The sequence below is a fragment of the Neoarius graeffei genome, chromosome 15, assembly GCF_027579695.1.
Source record: "Neoarius graeffei isolate fNeoGra1 chromosome 15, fNeoGra1.pri, whole genome shotgun sequence".
Taxonomy (NCBI): Eukaryota; Metazoa; Chordata; class Actinopteri; order Siluriformes; family Ariidae; genus Neoarius; species Neoarius graeffei.
In genome coordinates, this window is record NC_083583.1 from 38,765,484 (window position 1) to 38,778,212 (window position 12,729).

Here is a 12,729-nt window from a genome sequence, read left to right on the forward strand (position 1 = left end):
ACTTTTTTACTTACTTTCTTACTTACCATAGCCAGAGTAGTCAAAGTTTTCGCGGCGCAGATGTGCAGATCAGACAAGACGGAAGACGTTGCGCATGCGTGCAGTAGGGGTGGGCGATATGTATCGTCTGCAATGTCATCGTGAATGTTGTTTTGACGATGTGTAATTTTGCATTATCGAGTTTTTTTAATTAAGCCGCCAAAAATCAATACAGAGCGGAGCAGACCCAGCGCCAGACACGGACTGACGGACGGGCCTTGAATTGCTTTGGGGGGGCGGCACACATTTTATACGCCAAGCCAGGGCAACACAACTGTTTCTAGCAACCCAGGAGAGCAGCACAGACGTGACGAGTTAAATATTCTAAGAAACCTATAAAGCAACCAAAACAACTTTCCAAAATGTATCAAACATTGCTCAGCATATTAAAAGTTTTTTTTTTTGCTCCGCTGGCCTCACAACGCACAAAGCTGATTTCGGGTATCTACCGGAAGATGTCGTGATATGATCCCGACCAGCAATAAAATGTGATTGGCTGAGACAGCTGCTCATTTACCCAGATACCATCTGAAGAAAAAATGCGATTGGTCGGTTGGTTCATTCCATGTCATTAACCCATTGGTTCCCAAGAAATATTAGTCCACGTTTATAGCAATGATCCAGAAATTATTACTAGTGTTTCTGTACTCACGGATAATAATGAATGAACCGATCAGCCGATTTCGAATAGTTTCAATACATTTTAAATTGAGCACATTTTTCTTTATTATTGTTATACTGAAAAACTTTGACCTGTAGTTTACGTTTTTTTTTTTTGAGGGGAAAAAAAAAAAACAAAGAAGAAGAAGCTGTGACGGGCTCCTATCAGGCCAAGTGCGGTCACTCGCCGGCCACTTTCAGGCATCTTTTTCGGATTAGTGAGACCAGACCCTCTGAACACGAATGGGGAGATATCAATACTGGACTCTGTGAAAACTAACGGTCGCGAAGAGCATATGATTGAAATCGCCATGAAAAGTTGATTATACTTGAGTGTTAGGTTGGTTCTCATGACTCAGAAAAAGCTTTAAAATCCACTTTTCTCGTGGATTATTTTGACACTGCGCAGGCACAGTACTTCTATAACAGCAGGAGAGGGACAGCGGAGCACGAAGCTGCAAGATGATTGGAAAGCTGTTGGTTCAGATCGGCATATGATTGTTGTTGGCAGCGGAACAGGCGGGATATTTGCAGACCCGTACTGCCGTCAGAGACGCTTGATTAGAATGTTTGGTGCCGTTACGAACTGTCAATTGAATTATTCATTTTTATTAATTTAAAGTTGTTTAAGAAAATAAATATGGCTTTTCCTTAAATACTTGTGTCACTGCAATGATTCTTTTAGTCATTGTAATTATTGTAATCTTTAAGCAAGTGTTTTTTTTTTAAATATCGTCAAAATATCGTTATCATTAAAATCCTAAAAAATATCGAGATATTATTTTTTGCCCATATCGCCCACCCCTAGCGTGCAGACATAGCGGAGGTCTTTCACAGCACCACCTAGCCGCCTGGCATGCACATCCAATTGAATTCCACACATTTATGCGTCACCGTATAGACGCAGATTTCCTCCTTGAAAACGGTCGTGTAGACGCGGAAAAAAGTGAGAACGAAAACGGACTTTTGCGTTTTTGTTTCAGACCGTCCCCGTGTAAAGTGGGCCTAAGTCTTCTAGATATTAAAAAATCTATTTATCCATTTCTGTATTTCCTTACACTTAAACCATTCACAAGTTAAGTTGACAAAACATTCTGGATATACATTCTGTTTTTCACCTACCTGTAATCATACACACAGTACTGTAGAGATGGAGAGTGAAAAGGCTGTTTTACCTCTGATAATAGTCAGCTTGGCCTGGACGGTGACCTCGCCTTGGCTGTTCTCCGCCACACACTCATAAATGTTCTCGTCTCGTGGAGCCCTCAAAGGCTGGATACGGAGCACGGCTCCTGCACCTTCATCAAATTCTATGGTCTACAGAAAAAAAAGAGAGAGATGTTTGGTTAGGAAAAAGATAATGCACGCATGGGCATTAAACCCTGATTCTGGATATAATTGTCAGCACTTTAGTTCCAGCACTGATCTGAAGACCTTCATCCATTTCACTGGAGTATTTTTTCACTGAACCCTTCTATGATCACACAGAATACACTATATGGCTGAAAGTATACAGAAACCTGACCCTGTATATTCCTGTTCCAAAGGTAAGGAGTTGAGACCATCTTCTTTAAACAGAGAATGATCACGTGTGGGCGGCACAGTGGTGTAGTGGTTAGCGCTGTCGCCTCACAGCAAGAAGGTCCGGGTTCGAGCCCCGGGGCCGGTGAGGGCCTTTCTGTGCGGAGTTTGCATGTTCTCCCCGTGTCCGCGTGGGTTTCCTCCAGGTGCTCCGGTTTCCCCCACAGTCCAAAGACATGCAGGTTAGGTTAACTGGTGACTCTAAATTGACCGTAGGTGTGAATGTGAGTGTGAATGGTTGTCTGTGTCTATGTGTCAGCCCTGCGATGACCTGGCGACTTGTCCAGGGTGTTAACTGGTGACTCTAAATTGTCCAGGGGTTAACTGGTGACTCTAAATTGACCGTGAGTGTGAATGGTTGTCTTTTGTCTATGTGTCAGCCCTGTGATGACCTGGCGACTTGTCCAGGGTGTACCCCGCCTTTCGCCCGTAGTCAGCTGGGATAGGCTCCAGCTTGCCTGCGACCCTGCAGAACAGGATAAAGTGGCTACAGATAATGAGATGAGATGATCACGTGTGTAAGTATTTGTTGATATCGATTGCTTAAAATTACTCAAAGGAATCATGGACTATTATCTTTATCTCTGTTTATGACGATTACTGCTGTGTGCTTCTAGCAATGTACGCAGCAATTTGTCATCATTAATCATGAAATACATCCAGATCAGCAACATTCTGTCTGTTCCTTAGTGCGACAACATACTCTGGGCATAGTACCCCATGGTTCGGGGCATTTTTAATGAGTACAAGTAAACGACTACATAATTAGGACAACTAGGACTATAGTAGGTGGCACGGTGGTGTAGTGGTTAGCGCTGTCGCCTCACAGCAAGAAGGTTCTGGGCTCGAGCCCAGCGGCCGGCAGGGGCCTTTCTGTGCGGAGTTTGCATGTTCTCCCCGTGTCCGTGTGGGTTTCCTCCGGGTGCTCCGGTTTCCCCCACAGTCCAAAGACATGCAGGTTAGGCTAACTGGTGACTCTAAATTGACCGTAGGTGTGAACGTGAGTGTGAATGGTTGTCTGTGTCTATGTGTCAGCCCTGCGATAACCTGGCGACTTGTCCAGGGTGTACCCCGCCTTTCGCCCGTAGTCAGCTGGGATAGGCTCCAGCTTGCCCGCGACCTTGTAGGACAGGATAAGTGGCTGCAGATGATGGATGGATGGACTGTAGTATTAAAATTGTGGACTACCTAGCTCACTCAGTCGCCGCAGGTAGTGCACAGACCCCACTTTCACAACTGTAGAACTAGAGTATGCAATCTCTCACACTGTACATTTGCATCATCTTTATGTAGTATGCTACATAATAAGTCTTGTATCGTGAGGGACTTTTATTCCATGCGATTTCATCTTGTCATCCTAACTGGATGATGCAGGGACAAACCGCCATTGTTAATGAGTAACTGACACTGTGGGTGGCTTTTTTACAAGATCCTTTAAAGGCACCGCTAACGAGGTGCAGTGTAGTCAGTAGACACTGGCCTCCCGAGTGCATGGATCAATATCAAAACAATGGCTGGAAGGGAACTCGGATCAATTTAAGCTCCTCATAAAGCCACTTTTAAATGATAAGATGATCATTCGAGCCAAGATCGTTAAAACACTTGGGACCGAACCACACGGTGAAGGAGAAAGGATGAGACTGGCGATATGTGGGCACATTATGGAATCTGTCGAGTCAAGTTTCCATCCGTCTTGAACGATGACGGCATGGTTAACACTGAGCCAGTTTTAATTAAGGCGTGCTGAGCATCAATCAGGACTCTACAGCTGCCATCTGTGCACACAGCAGACAAACATCATAAATAAGATGCAGCTTGTCTCTGCACAGAGCGCACGACACAATGCTAACAGCAAAATTCACTTTCGGCAGCCAGTAGATACAAGAACTGGATCTGGATGGTGTTTTGCGCAGTATATGTTTTTTAGTGTGGTGAGGTGTGTTGAACATCCCTTAAACCCATTGTTCTGTGTCTCACCTCAATGCGTTGGGAGTTGACGCGCTTTCCTTTTTTATTCCAGCTCACTTTTGGCTTGGGGTCCCCCGTTGCCTGACATACAAAGGATACCACTCCTCCAGAGACGCCAATCATGTCGACGGGAACTTTGGTGAACCTGGGTGGAGCTAGTCGGGGAGGCAAAAAAGGAAAAATAATTATTATGTCATCATATGCACCAGAAGCTAATTTAATTCATCAGAAGTCAGCTGTAGTAGCAATTACTGCAGCAACAATAAATTGTTCGCTACAAGTTATGTTGCCCCCACAGTCGCTGCCAGTGCAAGCAGCCATAACACAAAGGAGGCATAATGAGGGTCTGAAATTGGAGTGGACTTGGGGATTTCTCATCTGGATAATGGAAAGCTGTTAGGAATCGAGGGGAGTACTAAGAAAGAAACATCATAAAGAGAGACAGAGCGAGAAAGAGAATGGTCCAAAAGCACTCAAGCGCAGAGACGACTTGGTCCCATGCATCAACATGGCAGTAATTACACTGCAGACAATCTGCACATTCTGACCATTAATATTTGAAAGGAGCAATGAATAAAAAATTACAAAGCCTTTTGTCTTGATTTTAATGCCCCTGTTACTGTACTCATCCCCAAAACTCACACATGTCCCTAAATAACTAATGGCATGTAAGGAAACATATTAATCAATGTTTTTAGAACGACAAGAGAAAATTGATAAACTCAATTTTTCTAAATAATAACGAATGCCAATATGTATATGAAAAAAGGGGATTTAATGCTTTATTACTACATTATAAATGGAAGAATGGATATTAGCTTCTGGATCCAATAAAGGCAGCGTAAACACACATCCATTATTATAGCCATTTCTTTCTGGATTACCATTTCATCAGCTCTAACATTAGCAAGCGCCAGTATCTCTCGGTCTCTCATACATGCCTAAATTTTTTCTGGACAGAAGGCCAAGCTAAGCACTACTAGACGTAAGAAGAAGCTCTCATGGGTAGCCTGTTAAAATGCAGCAAATGCACATATACGGAGAGATGATCAAACGGGTGAGCAAGCACATCAGATTAATTATTAAAAATCTACAGGCTGAGCAGACTCCGTAGGAAGAGATAAATACACGTGAAGGAGAGTTCCTGTATTTATACAGGACATGGAGAGAAGCAAAGTGAACGAGAGTGATGGAGGCATTATAAATAAATGGTTGCATTAAAAGTGGAACGTCCATCACTCCCTGATCATACACACACACGCGTGCTCGCGCACTCGTTTTAAATTGTGTGAGTCATACAGCTTGTTGCAAAAAGGATCAAACATGGTCATGTCACTCTTTGATGTCATGTTGCCACGAGGCTTTCCAAAGCTATTTCCTCCATCGGGAATTAAGGATCATAAGCAAAAAGCAGTACACACTCTAACAGGATGTCAAGCTTCCTAACACAATGACATTGTAAAGGGCACGGAAATGCATTGGATAGCTACTGACCACTCAATTGCTCAGTTGTATTTATAGTCTGTAGCAATGGCTGGGTTCCATCACCACATGGCTGGAGAAAACCCACTTAGCATGCCAGAAAACAGTTCAATGCCAATATTCTGAATCAGTCATGCTGCATGAGGCATTGAGTCAAGCTTGTTCATAGGGTCTGACGCAGGGGTGGTTGTGTATCACGTAACCAGAATCACTCTCTGGCGCAATATGAAAATTGTGCTCTGGGGTTCAAATTAACACTGAGACGTGACAAAGCAGAATCTTTGTCTTTTGCACATGGTACATATCAGACGTATAATAAACAGTACCAGTCCCATAATGTAACCCAATGGAAAAAACAAAACAAAAAAAAAACAATCCCATAATATAACCCTGTTTCCAAAAAAGTTGGGACACTGTGTAAAATATAACTAAAAGAAAATGCAATGATTTGGAAATTATCCAAACCCTATATTTAATTGAAAATAGTACAAAGACAACATGTTGAAACTGAGAAATTTTATTGTTGTTTTAAAAATATTTGCTCATTTTGAATTTGATGTCAGCAACATGTTTCAAAAAAGTTGGGACAGGGGCATGTTTACCACTGAATTGCATCACCTCTACTTTTAACAACACTGTAAACATTTAGGAACTGAGGAGACCAATTGCTGTAATTCTGATAGTGAAATGTTGTCCCATTCTTTTCTTATATAGGATTGCAGCTTCTCAACAGTTCAGGGTCTTCTGTGTCATATTTTTCACTTAATATTGAGGCAAATGCTTTTAATGGGTGACAGGCCTGGACTGCAGGCAGGCCAGTTTAGCACCTGCACTCGAACTATGGAGCCATGCAGTTGTAATACATCCAGAATGCGGTTTGGCATTGTCTTGCTGAAATAAGCAAGGCCTTCCCTGAAAAAGATGTCTGGATGGCAGCATGTTGCTCCAAAATCTGCATGAATGATGCCTTCCCAGATGTGCAAGCTGCCCATGCCATGTGCACTAATGCACCCATACCATCACAAATGCTGGCTTTTGAACTATGCACTGATAAGCCAGATTTTTTTAAGCATTACACAATTATTCCAGTCTTTTGTTGCCCCTGTCCCAACTTTTTTGAAACGTGTTGCTGGCATCAAATTCATAATGAGCATATATTTTTCAACAACAGTAAAATTAACCCCATTTCAACATTTGATACATTGTCATTGTACTATTTTCAATGAAATATAGGGTTTCCATGATTTGCAGATCACATTCTGTTTTTATTTACATTGTACACAGCATCCCAATTTTTTGGAAACAGGACCGTATTTGAAATCACTGACATGAGCAACCTGTACTGCATGAATAAAGATAGGTTCTGGTGTCTCACCTGACAGGAAACATCTGAGTTGTGTCTCCATTCTCCTGCTGCTGGAACGCTTTATAAATCTTTACGACTCATACTACAGTTTTGAAGTGATTATGGCTATGATGTACACAATCTAAAATGAGAACACTGAAGTTTTACCCATGGAAACTTTTATCAGTTTCATGGTTTGGTCGATTCAAGCAATGCAAAACAGCACAAGCGGAGGGCATTTTTATGACTAGCAAGGCACTCCAGCAATGGTGATGCTTTGTGAACAGTGAGCTTAGCTGACCACCACTAGATGTCTTGCATATCTCATGAGGTGGATGTGACGTCGGATGCAACCCACCTATTTGTCTGGACTTCAACTTTATTATGACGCCCCCACCACTCAAGATATACCATCTCGCCACCGAGACGCTGGCTCAAATAAAAAATGAATGACTTGCAGGCTTTTTGACATACTTTCCGTGTTTGGTGTGAATATAGGGTTAGACAGACTAGACCTTTGAATGGACTGGGTCAGAGGCAGCAATGTTAAACTGTACTCGTCTGTGGTTGTCTGTGGCAGGAGCTCAGTTTGCAGACAAAGTGCTCTATATCCCTATCCTCATCTATGGTAGTAACTGATACAATAAGGTTGTGAGTACATGCATCTGAAATGAGGTTCCTCTGCCAGGCTGCTGGACTCAAAACTCCAACCTCTAATTTGAGGAGCCAGTTTAGGTAGTTTAGGAACCTTACAAGGATGACCATTGGTCAGCTCCCAGGAGAACTGTATTAGGCATGTCCTAATGAATGAAAACTGTGGGGCAGAATAAGGACCTGCTGGACAGATTATATCGCACAGTCGGTTTGTGAATGTCTAAGGATCCCCAAGGAGGAGCTGGAATCTGTTGTTGGGAAGAGAGAAGTCTGGGCTTACCTTCTCAGCCTGTTGACCCCCACCAGGAAAAGCAGATGGAAAATAAATGAACAAGCAATTAAAGGTTAAGGGGATTTGCTAAAGGACCCAGTTTGGTAGTGCTGGTCGTGGTCACAACCTTTTAATTAGTAGCCCAAAGTCTGAAATCTTAAGTGATTCATCACTTCCTATCCACCAGACATACTAGCAACTACAAATTGCTAAGTGTAACAAGTGCCCAATCCACTATTACTTAATGGAGCATTAATGTTTCATGGTATCAATTGGCCAGGTCCTTCAACAATGACCTTTAGAAGAAAAAGTAGAGCCTATAAATGGCTACTATGGATAGTCCCTCTTAATAGTCTGCTGTGTAGACATCACCAATTAATCAGGAAAACTCTAGCATGTGATCCTCAGCCTAATCATCTGTTTCATTTGTGTCTTGCATATGTTTCCACTACTATTCAATAAATCATGTTTCTAGAGTTTCCTCGCGTCCCAGCTTGGATTCCAAGTACCTCAGCCCTCTAGAGTTTTATGGTAGTGACCTTGTTTACCTATGTTAAGGATTATTGATATGTCCATGTTAAATCTGACAGCCTGTGTGTTTGACTAGGCCGCCTGTGATTATTGGAACAGCCTAAACAAACATACTTTGTGCAAGGCTCGAGCTGCCTCAGGTCCCATATCTCACTGGATGAAATAAAAAGAATGTCAGAGAGCGCTAAAGGGGGAAAATGAGTACCAGAGTTGACACAACAGATGCAAGAGAAAAAAGAGATGGTTTATATCCTATAGGTATAACAGCTTTCAGATATGCCACAAGCAAAATAATACATTTAGAACAATCTAGATGTTTCTGTCGTATCTTGTTATATACTTATTGCTTGTTATTAAATACCACAACACTACTGCTACTTTCTAACCCTCAGGGGTAAAGCTGTAACTTTAAGTTTTCTGCCACAGGAAAAGTTGTCAGCACAGAGGAGTGTATGCTTTGTGCATAAACTGATAAAAAAAAAAGACATGTTAAATAAAAACTATACTCATTGAGAAAATTCCTGGGGTAAAACACTACAGGAAATGAAAACAAACTTTGGGGTAGTAACAGTCGATTTACGGTTATTTAGCACAAAAGTCTTTTAGCACAAATCTAAGTTCTTTAGCACAAGGTCCAAGAAGATCCATCCATCCATCCATCCATCCATTATCTGTAGCCGCTTATCCTGTTCTACAGGGTCGCAGGCAAGCTGGAGCCTATCCCAGCTGACTATGGGCGAGAGGCGGGGTACACCCTGGACAAGTCGCCAGGTTATCGCAGGGCTGACGCCTACGGTCAATTTAGAGCCACCAATTAGCCTAACCTGCATGTCTTTGGACTGTGGGGGAAACCGGAGCACCCGGAGGAAAACCACACGGACACAGGGAGAACATGCAAACTCCACACAGAAAGGCCCTTGCCGGCCGCTGGGCTCGAACCCAGGACCTTCTTGCTGTGAGGTGACAGCGCTAACCACTACACCACCGTGCCGCCCGGTCCAAGAACACTTAATTTTTATCATGAACACTTACTGATCATGTTTAAAGATGTCTGATGGATTTATTTTAATGAAAGTTGGCAAGATTCCGATCGAAAATGAGCGACTGTATTTCCCCACTCCGCCATCTTGAAACCGCCATGTTTGATGTAGCCAGTATGTCAGTCACCAATCCTCCCTCCTAATTATTTAACACAGCACGTCCCCTGACACAGTACACCGCTACAGCCAACTTCCAGGTTTGTTTTGTCTTTATTAAAGTGTTAAGCTTAAATTATATCATGTTTATTATTTACAATTTGCTAATTAACCCCGCCGACAGTAGTCGGAGGGGTTATTATTTTCACCTGCGTCAGTCTGTGTGTGTGTGTGTGTGTATCTGTCTGTCTGTCTGTCTGTCTGTCTAGTGTCTGCAAGATATCTCAAGAACCAATGGATCGATTTGGACCAAATTTTGTACATGTGTTGCCAATCACCCAGGAAGGAAACCATTAAATTTTGGAGGTCAAAGGTCAAAGGTCAAGGTCATGGCAGAACTTCGAAATTTTCGCCCAATGTATTTTAATAGGGAAAAGGCGGGTTTGCACTCGTTAGAGTGTCCCTGTCTAGTTTAATTTAAGCTTTTAGGAATAGATTCCGCTCTTAGTCGGCAAAACATGTTGTCAAGCAGCGCAAGAGACATAATCCCAAGGTTAATTAATTCAGCAAGCACGTAATTATTGACAGTCAGTTGAATTTGTGATATGATCAGAAGTGACTGGAGTTATCTATGAAGGTGCCCACAATTCAAGGTTTGTTATGGCTTAACTACAAATATCCAAAGACACCAAAGAATCGGATTTTCAGTTCACGTTTCAGGGATCAACAACTGATCCTTAACAATGCACAGAAGCAGAAATTCCGGCTTCCAGTCCCTAAGCAATCATAATAAACCCCTTCCTATATCAAGAGGAGTATTTTTTTTTCGATTATTGTGACCATAATCCAGAGTTATGCTAAAGAACATAGAGTTGTGCTAAGAGACTTTAGAACTTATGCTAAAAGACTTTTGTGCTAAATAACTGGATACCGTAACAGTGACTTCATTGGGCCACATCACACCGTCCCAGCACTGCTTATTTTCCTATACCAGCACTCCTTGTCCTGTTTTTCATCCCTTACTTTGTGGTAATTTGTGAGTATTAACATTAGAAAAGGCAATTACCTGCAGCAGCCTGTAGTTAGGGATTGCGTCAGCGCAACCATAAAGCCTGCATGAGTCACTCTACCTTTTCATTACCTCAGAACGAAAAGCTCACACCATTGTTAGATAGTTGTTCGGCCATGTTTCTTCTGAGACAGTGTGAGTGTATGTATACATAAGGTGGAGTAAAAGAAAATCTCTAACAGGCCTGAAATCTTCAGAAGATGTAGGGAGCCTCACCTGAATGATTAACCTTTATGCTGACTGTTGCTCTCCAAGCTGGAGTTCTCAAAGTGACTCACCTTTCATAGAGCTGGAGAGTGGGTGTAAAGGAACCGAGGCACATTCTAACATGATTACGATTGCCAAGCATTGTTTGCTGTGTTATAATTAATTCACACAGTTTCTTGTTTCAATCTGATGTCCTTTGTCACATGTAATGGAGGAAGGCATTCTGACTTGTCGCATTTAATTTGATTTGCTAATTCAATTTGCTCCACCACTCCTAACAGACGGCGTTCCTAAACCTTAAACTACATGCTACAACAGGTTTCTTGGACACCTGGTAGGTAGAATAATTTCTTGTGTGTTTGGGGTAATGACGCTGTGACATCTACCCTTTATGGTCTGTTTGGTTTGCCTTGAATATTCACTTTTTAAAAATATTTTGCCCTGTTTTTACCTTTATCCATCCATTATCTTTAGCCTCTTATCCTGTTCTACAGGGTCGCAGGCAAGCTGGAGTCTATCCCAGCTGACTATGGGCGAGAAGTGGGGTACACCCTGGACAAGTCGCCAGGTCATCACAGGGCTGGCACATAGACACAGACAACCATTCACACCTACGGTCAATTTAGAGCCATCCAATTAGCCTAACCTGCATGTCTTTGGGGGAAACCGGAGCAAATCCATGCAGACATGGGGAGAACATGCAAACTCCACACAGAAAGGCCCCCGTCGGCTGCTGGGCTCGAACCCAGAACCTTCTTGCTGTGAGGCGACAGTGCTAACCACTACACCACTGTGCCACCCTATTTTCTACTTCATTTTATTCTATTCTATATTTGTTTACCTTGTATCTCTTTACACTTGTTTTTGTACTTACAATTCTGAATATACCACAGTGTGCATAGCACTCTGTCCACAAAACCTCACAAAGCAGAAAAAAAGGTGGTGTAGTATAAGTATAAGGTGGTGTCCACTACGCGTTAGTGTAATGGCTGTATTGGTTTAAAATGCTGGCGCATTGGCGCTTCAATACATAATTCAGTTAATGCGATGCAACCACAGGTCTGTGTATGTCAAGCATTTTACAACAACTTCAAAAGCCAAACAACTTCAGCCAATCAGGTTTTGGAAATGAAACCATCCATTTTATAAATTGCATTATGGACCAGATGACGCATGAAGAGCAAAGACACTGGGGCTCCAGGTACTCTCGACTGCTCTGACATATACAGAACTCCTAAAGACTGGCTTTACAATTCGATTAGCTTAACAGGAGATAAATGGCTGGCCAGACAGAGTATGGTGGAATTTGTAAGAGCACGATCAAACCAATACAGTGGTGCTTGAAAGTTTGTGAACCCTTTCGAATTTTCTATATTTATGCATACAGTGGTGCTTGAAAGTTTGTGAGCCCTTTAGAATTTTTTGCATAAATATGACCTAAAACATCATCAGATTTTCACACAAGTCCTAAAAGTACATAAAGAGAACCCAGTTAAACAAATCAGACAAAAATATTATACTTGGTCCTTTATTTATTGAGGAAAATGATCCAATATTACATATCTGTGAGTGGCAAAAGTATGTGAACCTTTGCTTTCACTATCTGATGTAACCCCCTTGTGCAGCAATAACTGAAATAAACGTTTCCGGTAACTGTTGATCAGTCCTGCACACCGGCTTGGAGGAATTTTAGCCCATTCCTCCGTACAGAACAGCTTCAACTCTGGGATGTTGGTGGGTTTCCTCACATGAACTGCTCGCTTATGGACTCATGAACATTAACATT

The 12,729-nt window shown here is 42.2% G+C and overlaps 1 protein-coding gene across 15 annotated transcripts in view; it reads right to left on the reverse strand.

Annotated features, from left to right (window-relative positions):
• ptprsa (protein tyrosine phosphatase receptor type Sa) overlaps window positions 1-12,729 on the reverse strand; it is a 513,824-nt gene that overhangs the window by 215,441 nt on the left and 285,654 nt on the right. For all 15 annotated transcript variants that reach the window (XM_060941290.1, XM_060941298.1, XM_060941295.1 and 12 more), the window contains 2 exons: window positions 4,258-4,403; window positions 1,875-2,016 (listed from right to left, as the gene is read on the reverse strand). In XM_060941290.1, coding sequence (XP_060797273.1) covers window positions 1,875-2,016; window positions 4,258-4,403 — 288 coding nt within the window. The remainder of the gene's footprint in view (window positions 1-1,874; window positions 2,017-4,257; window positions 4,404-12,729) is intronic.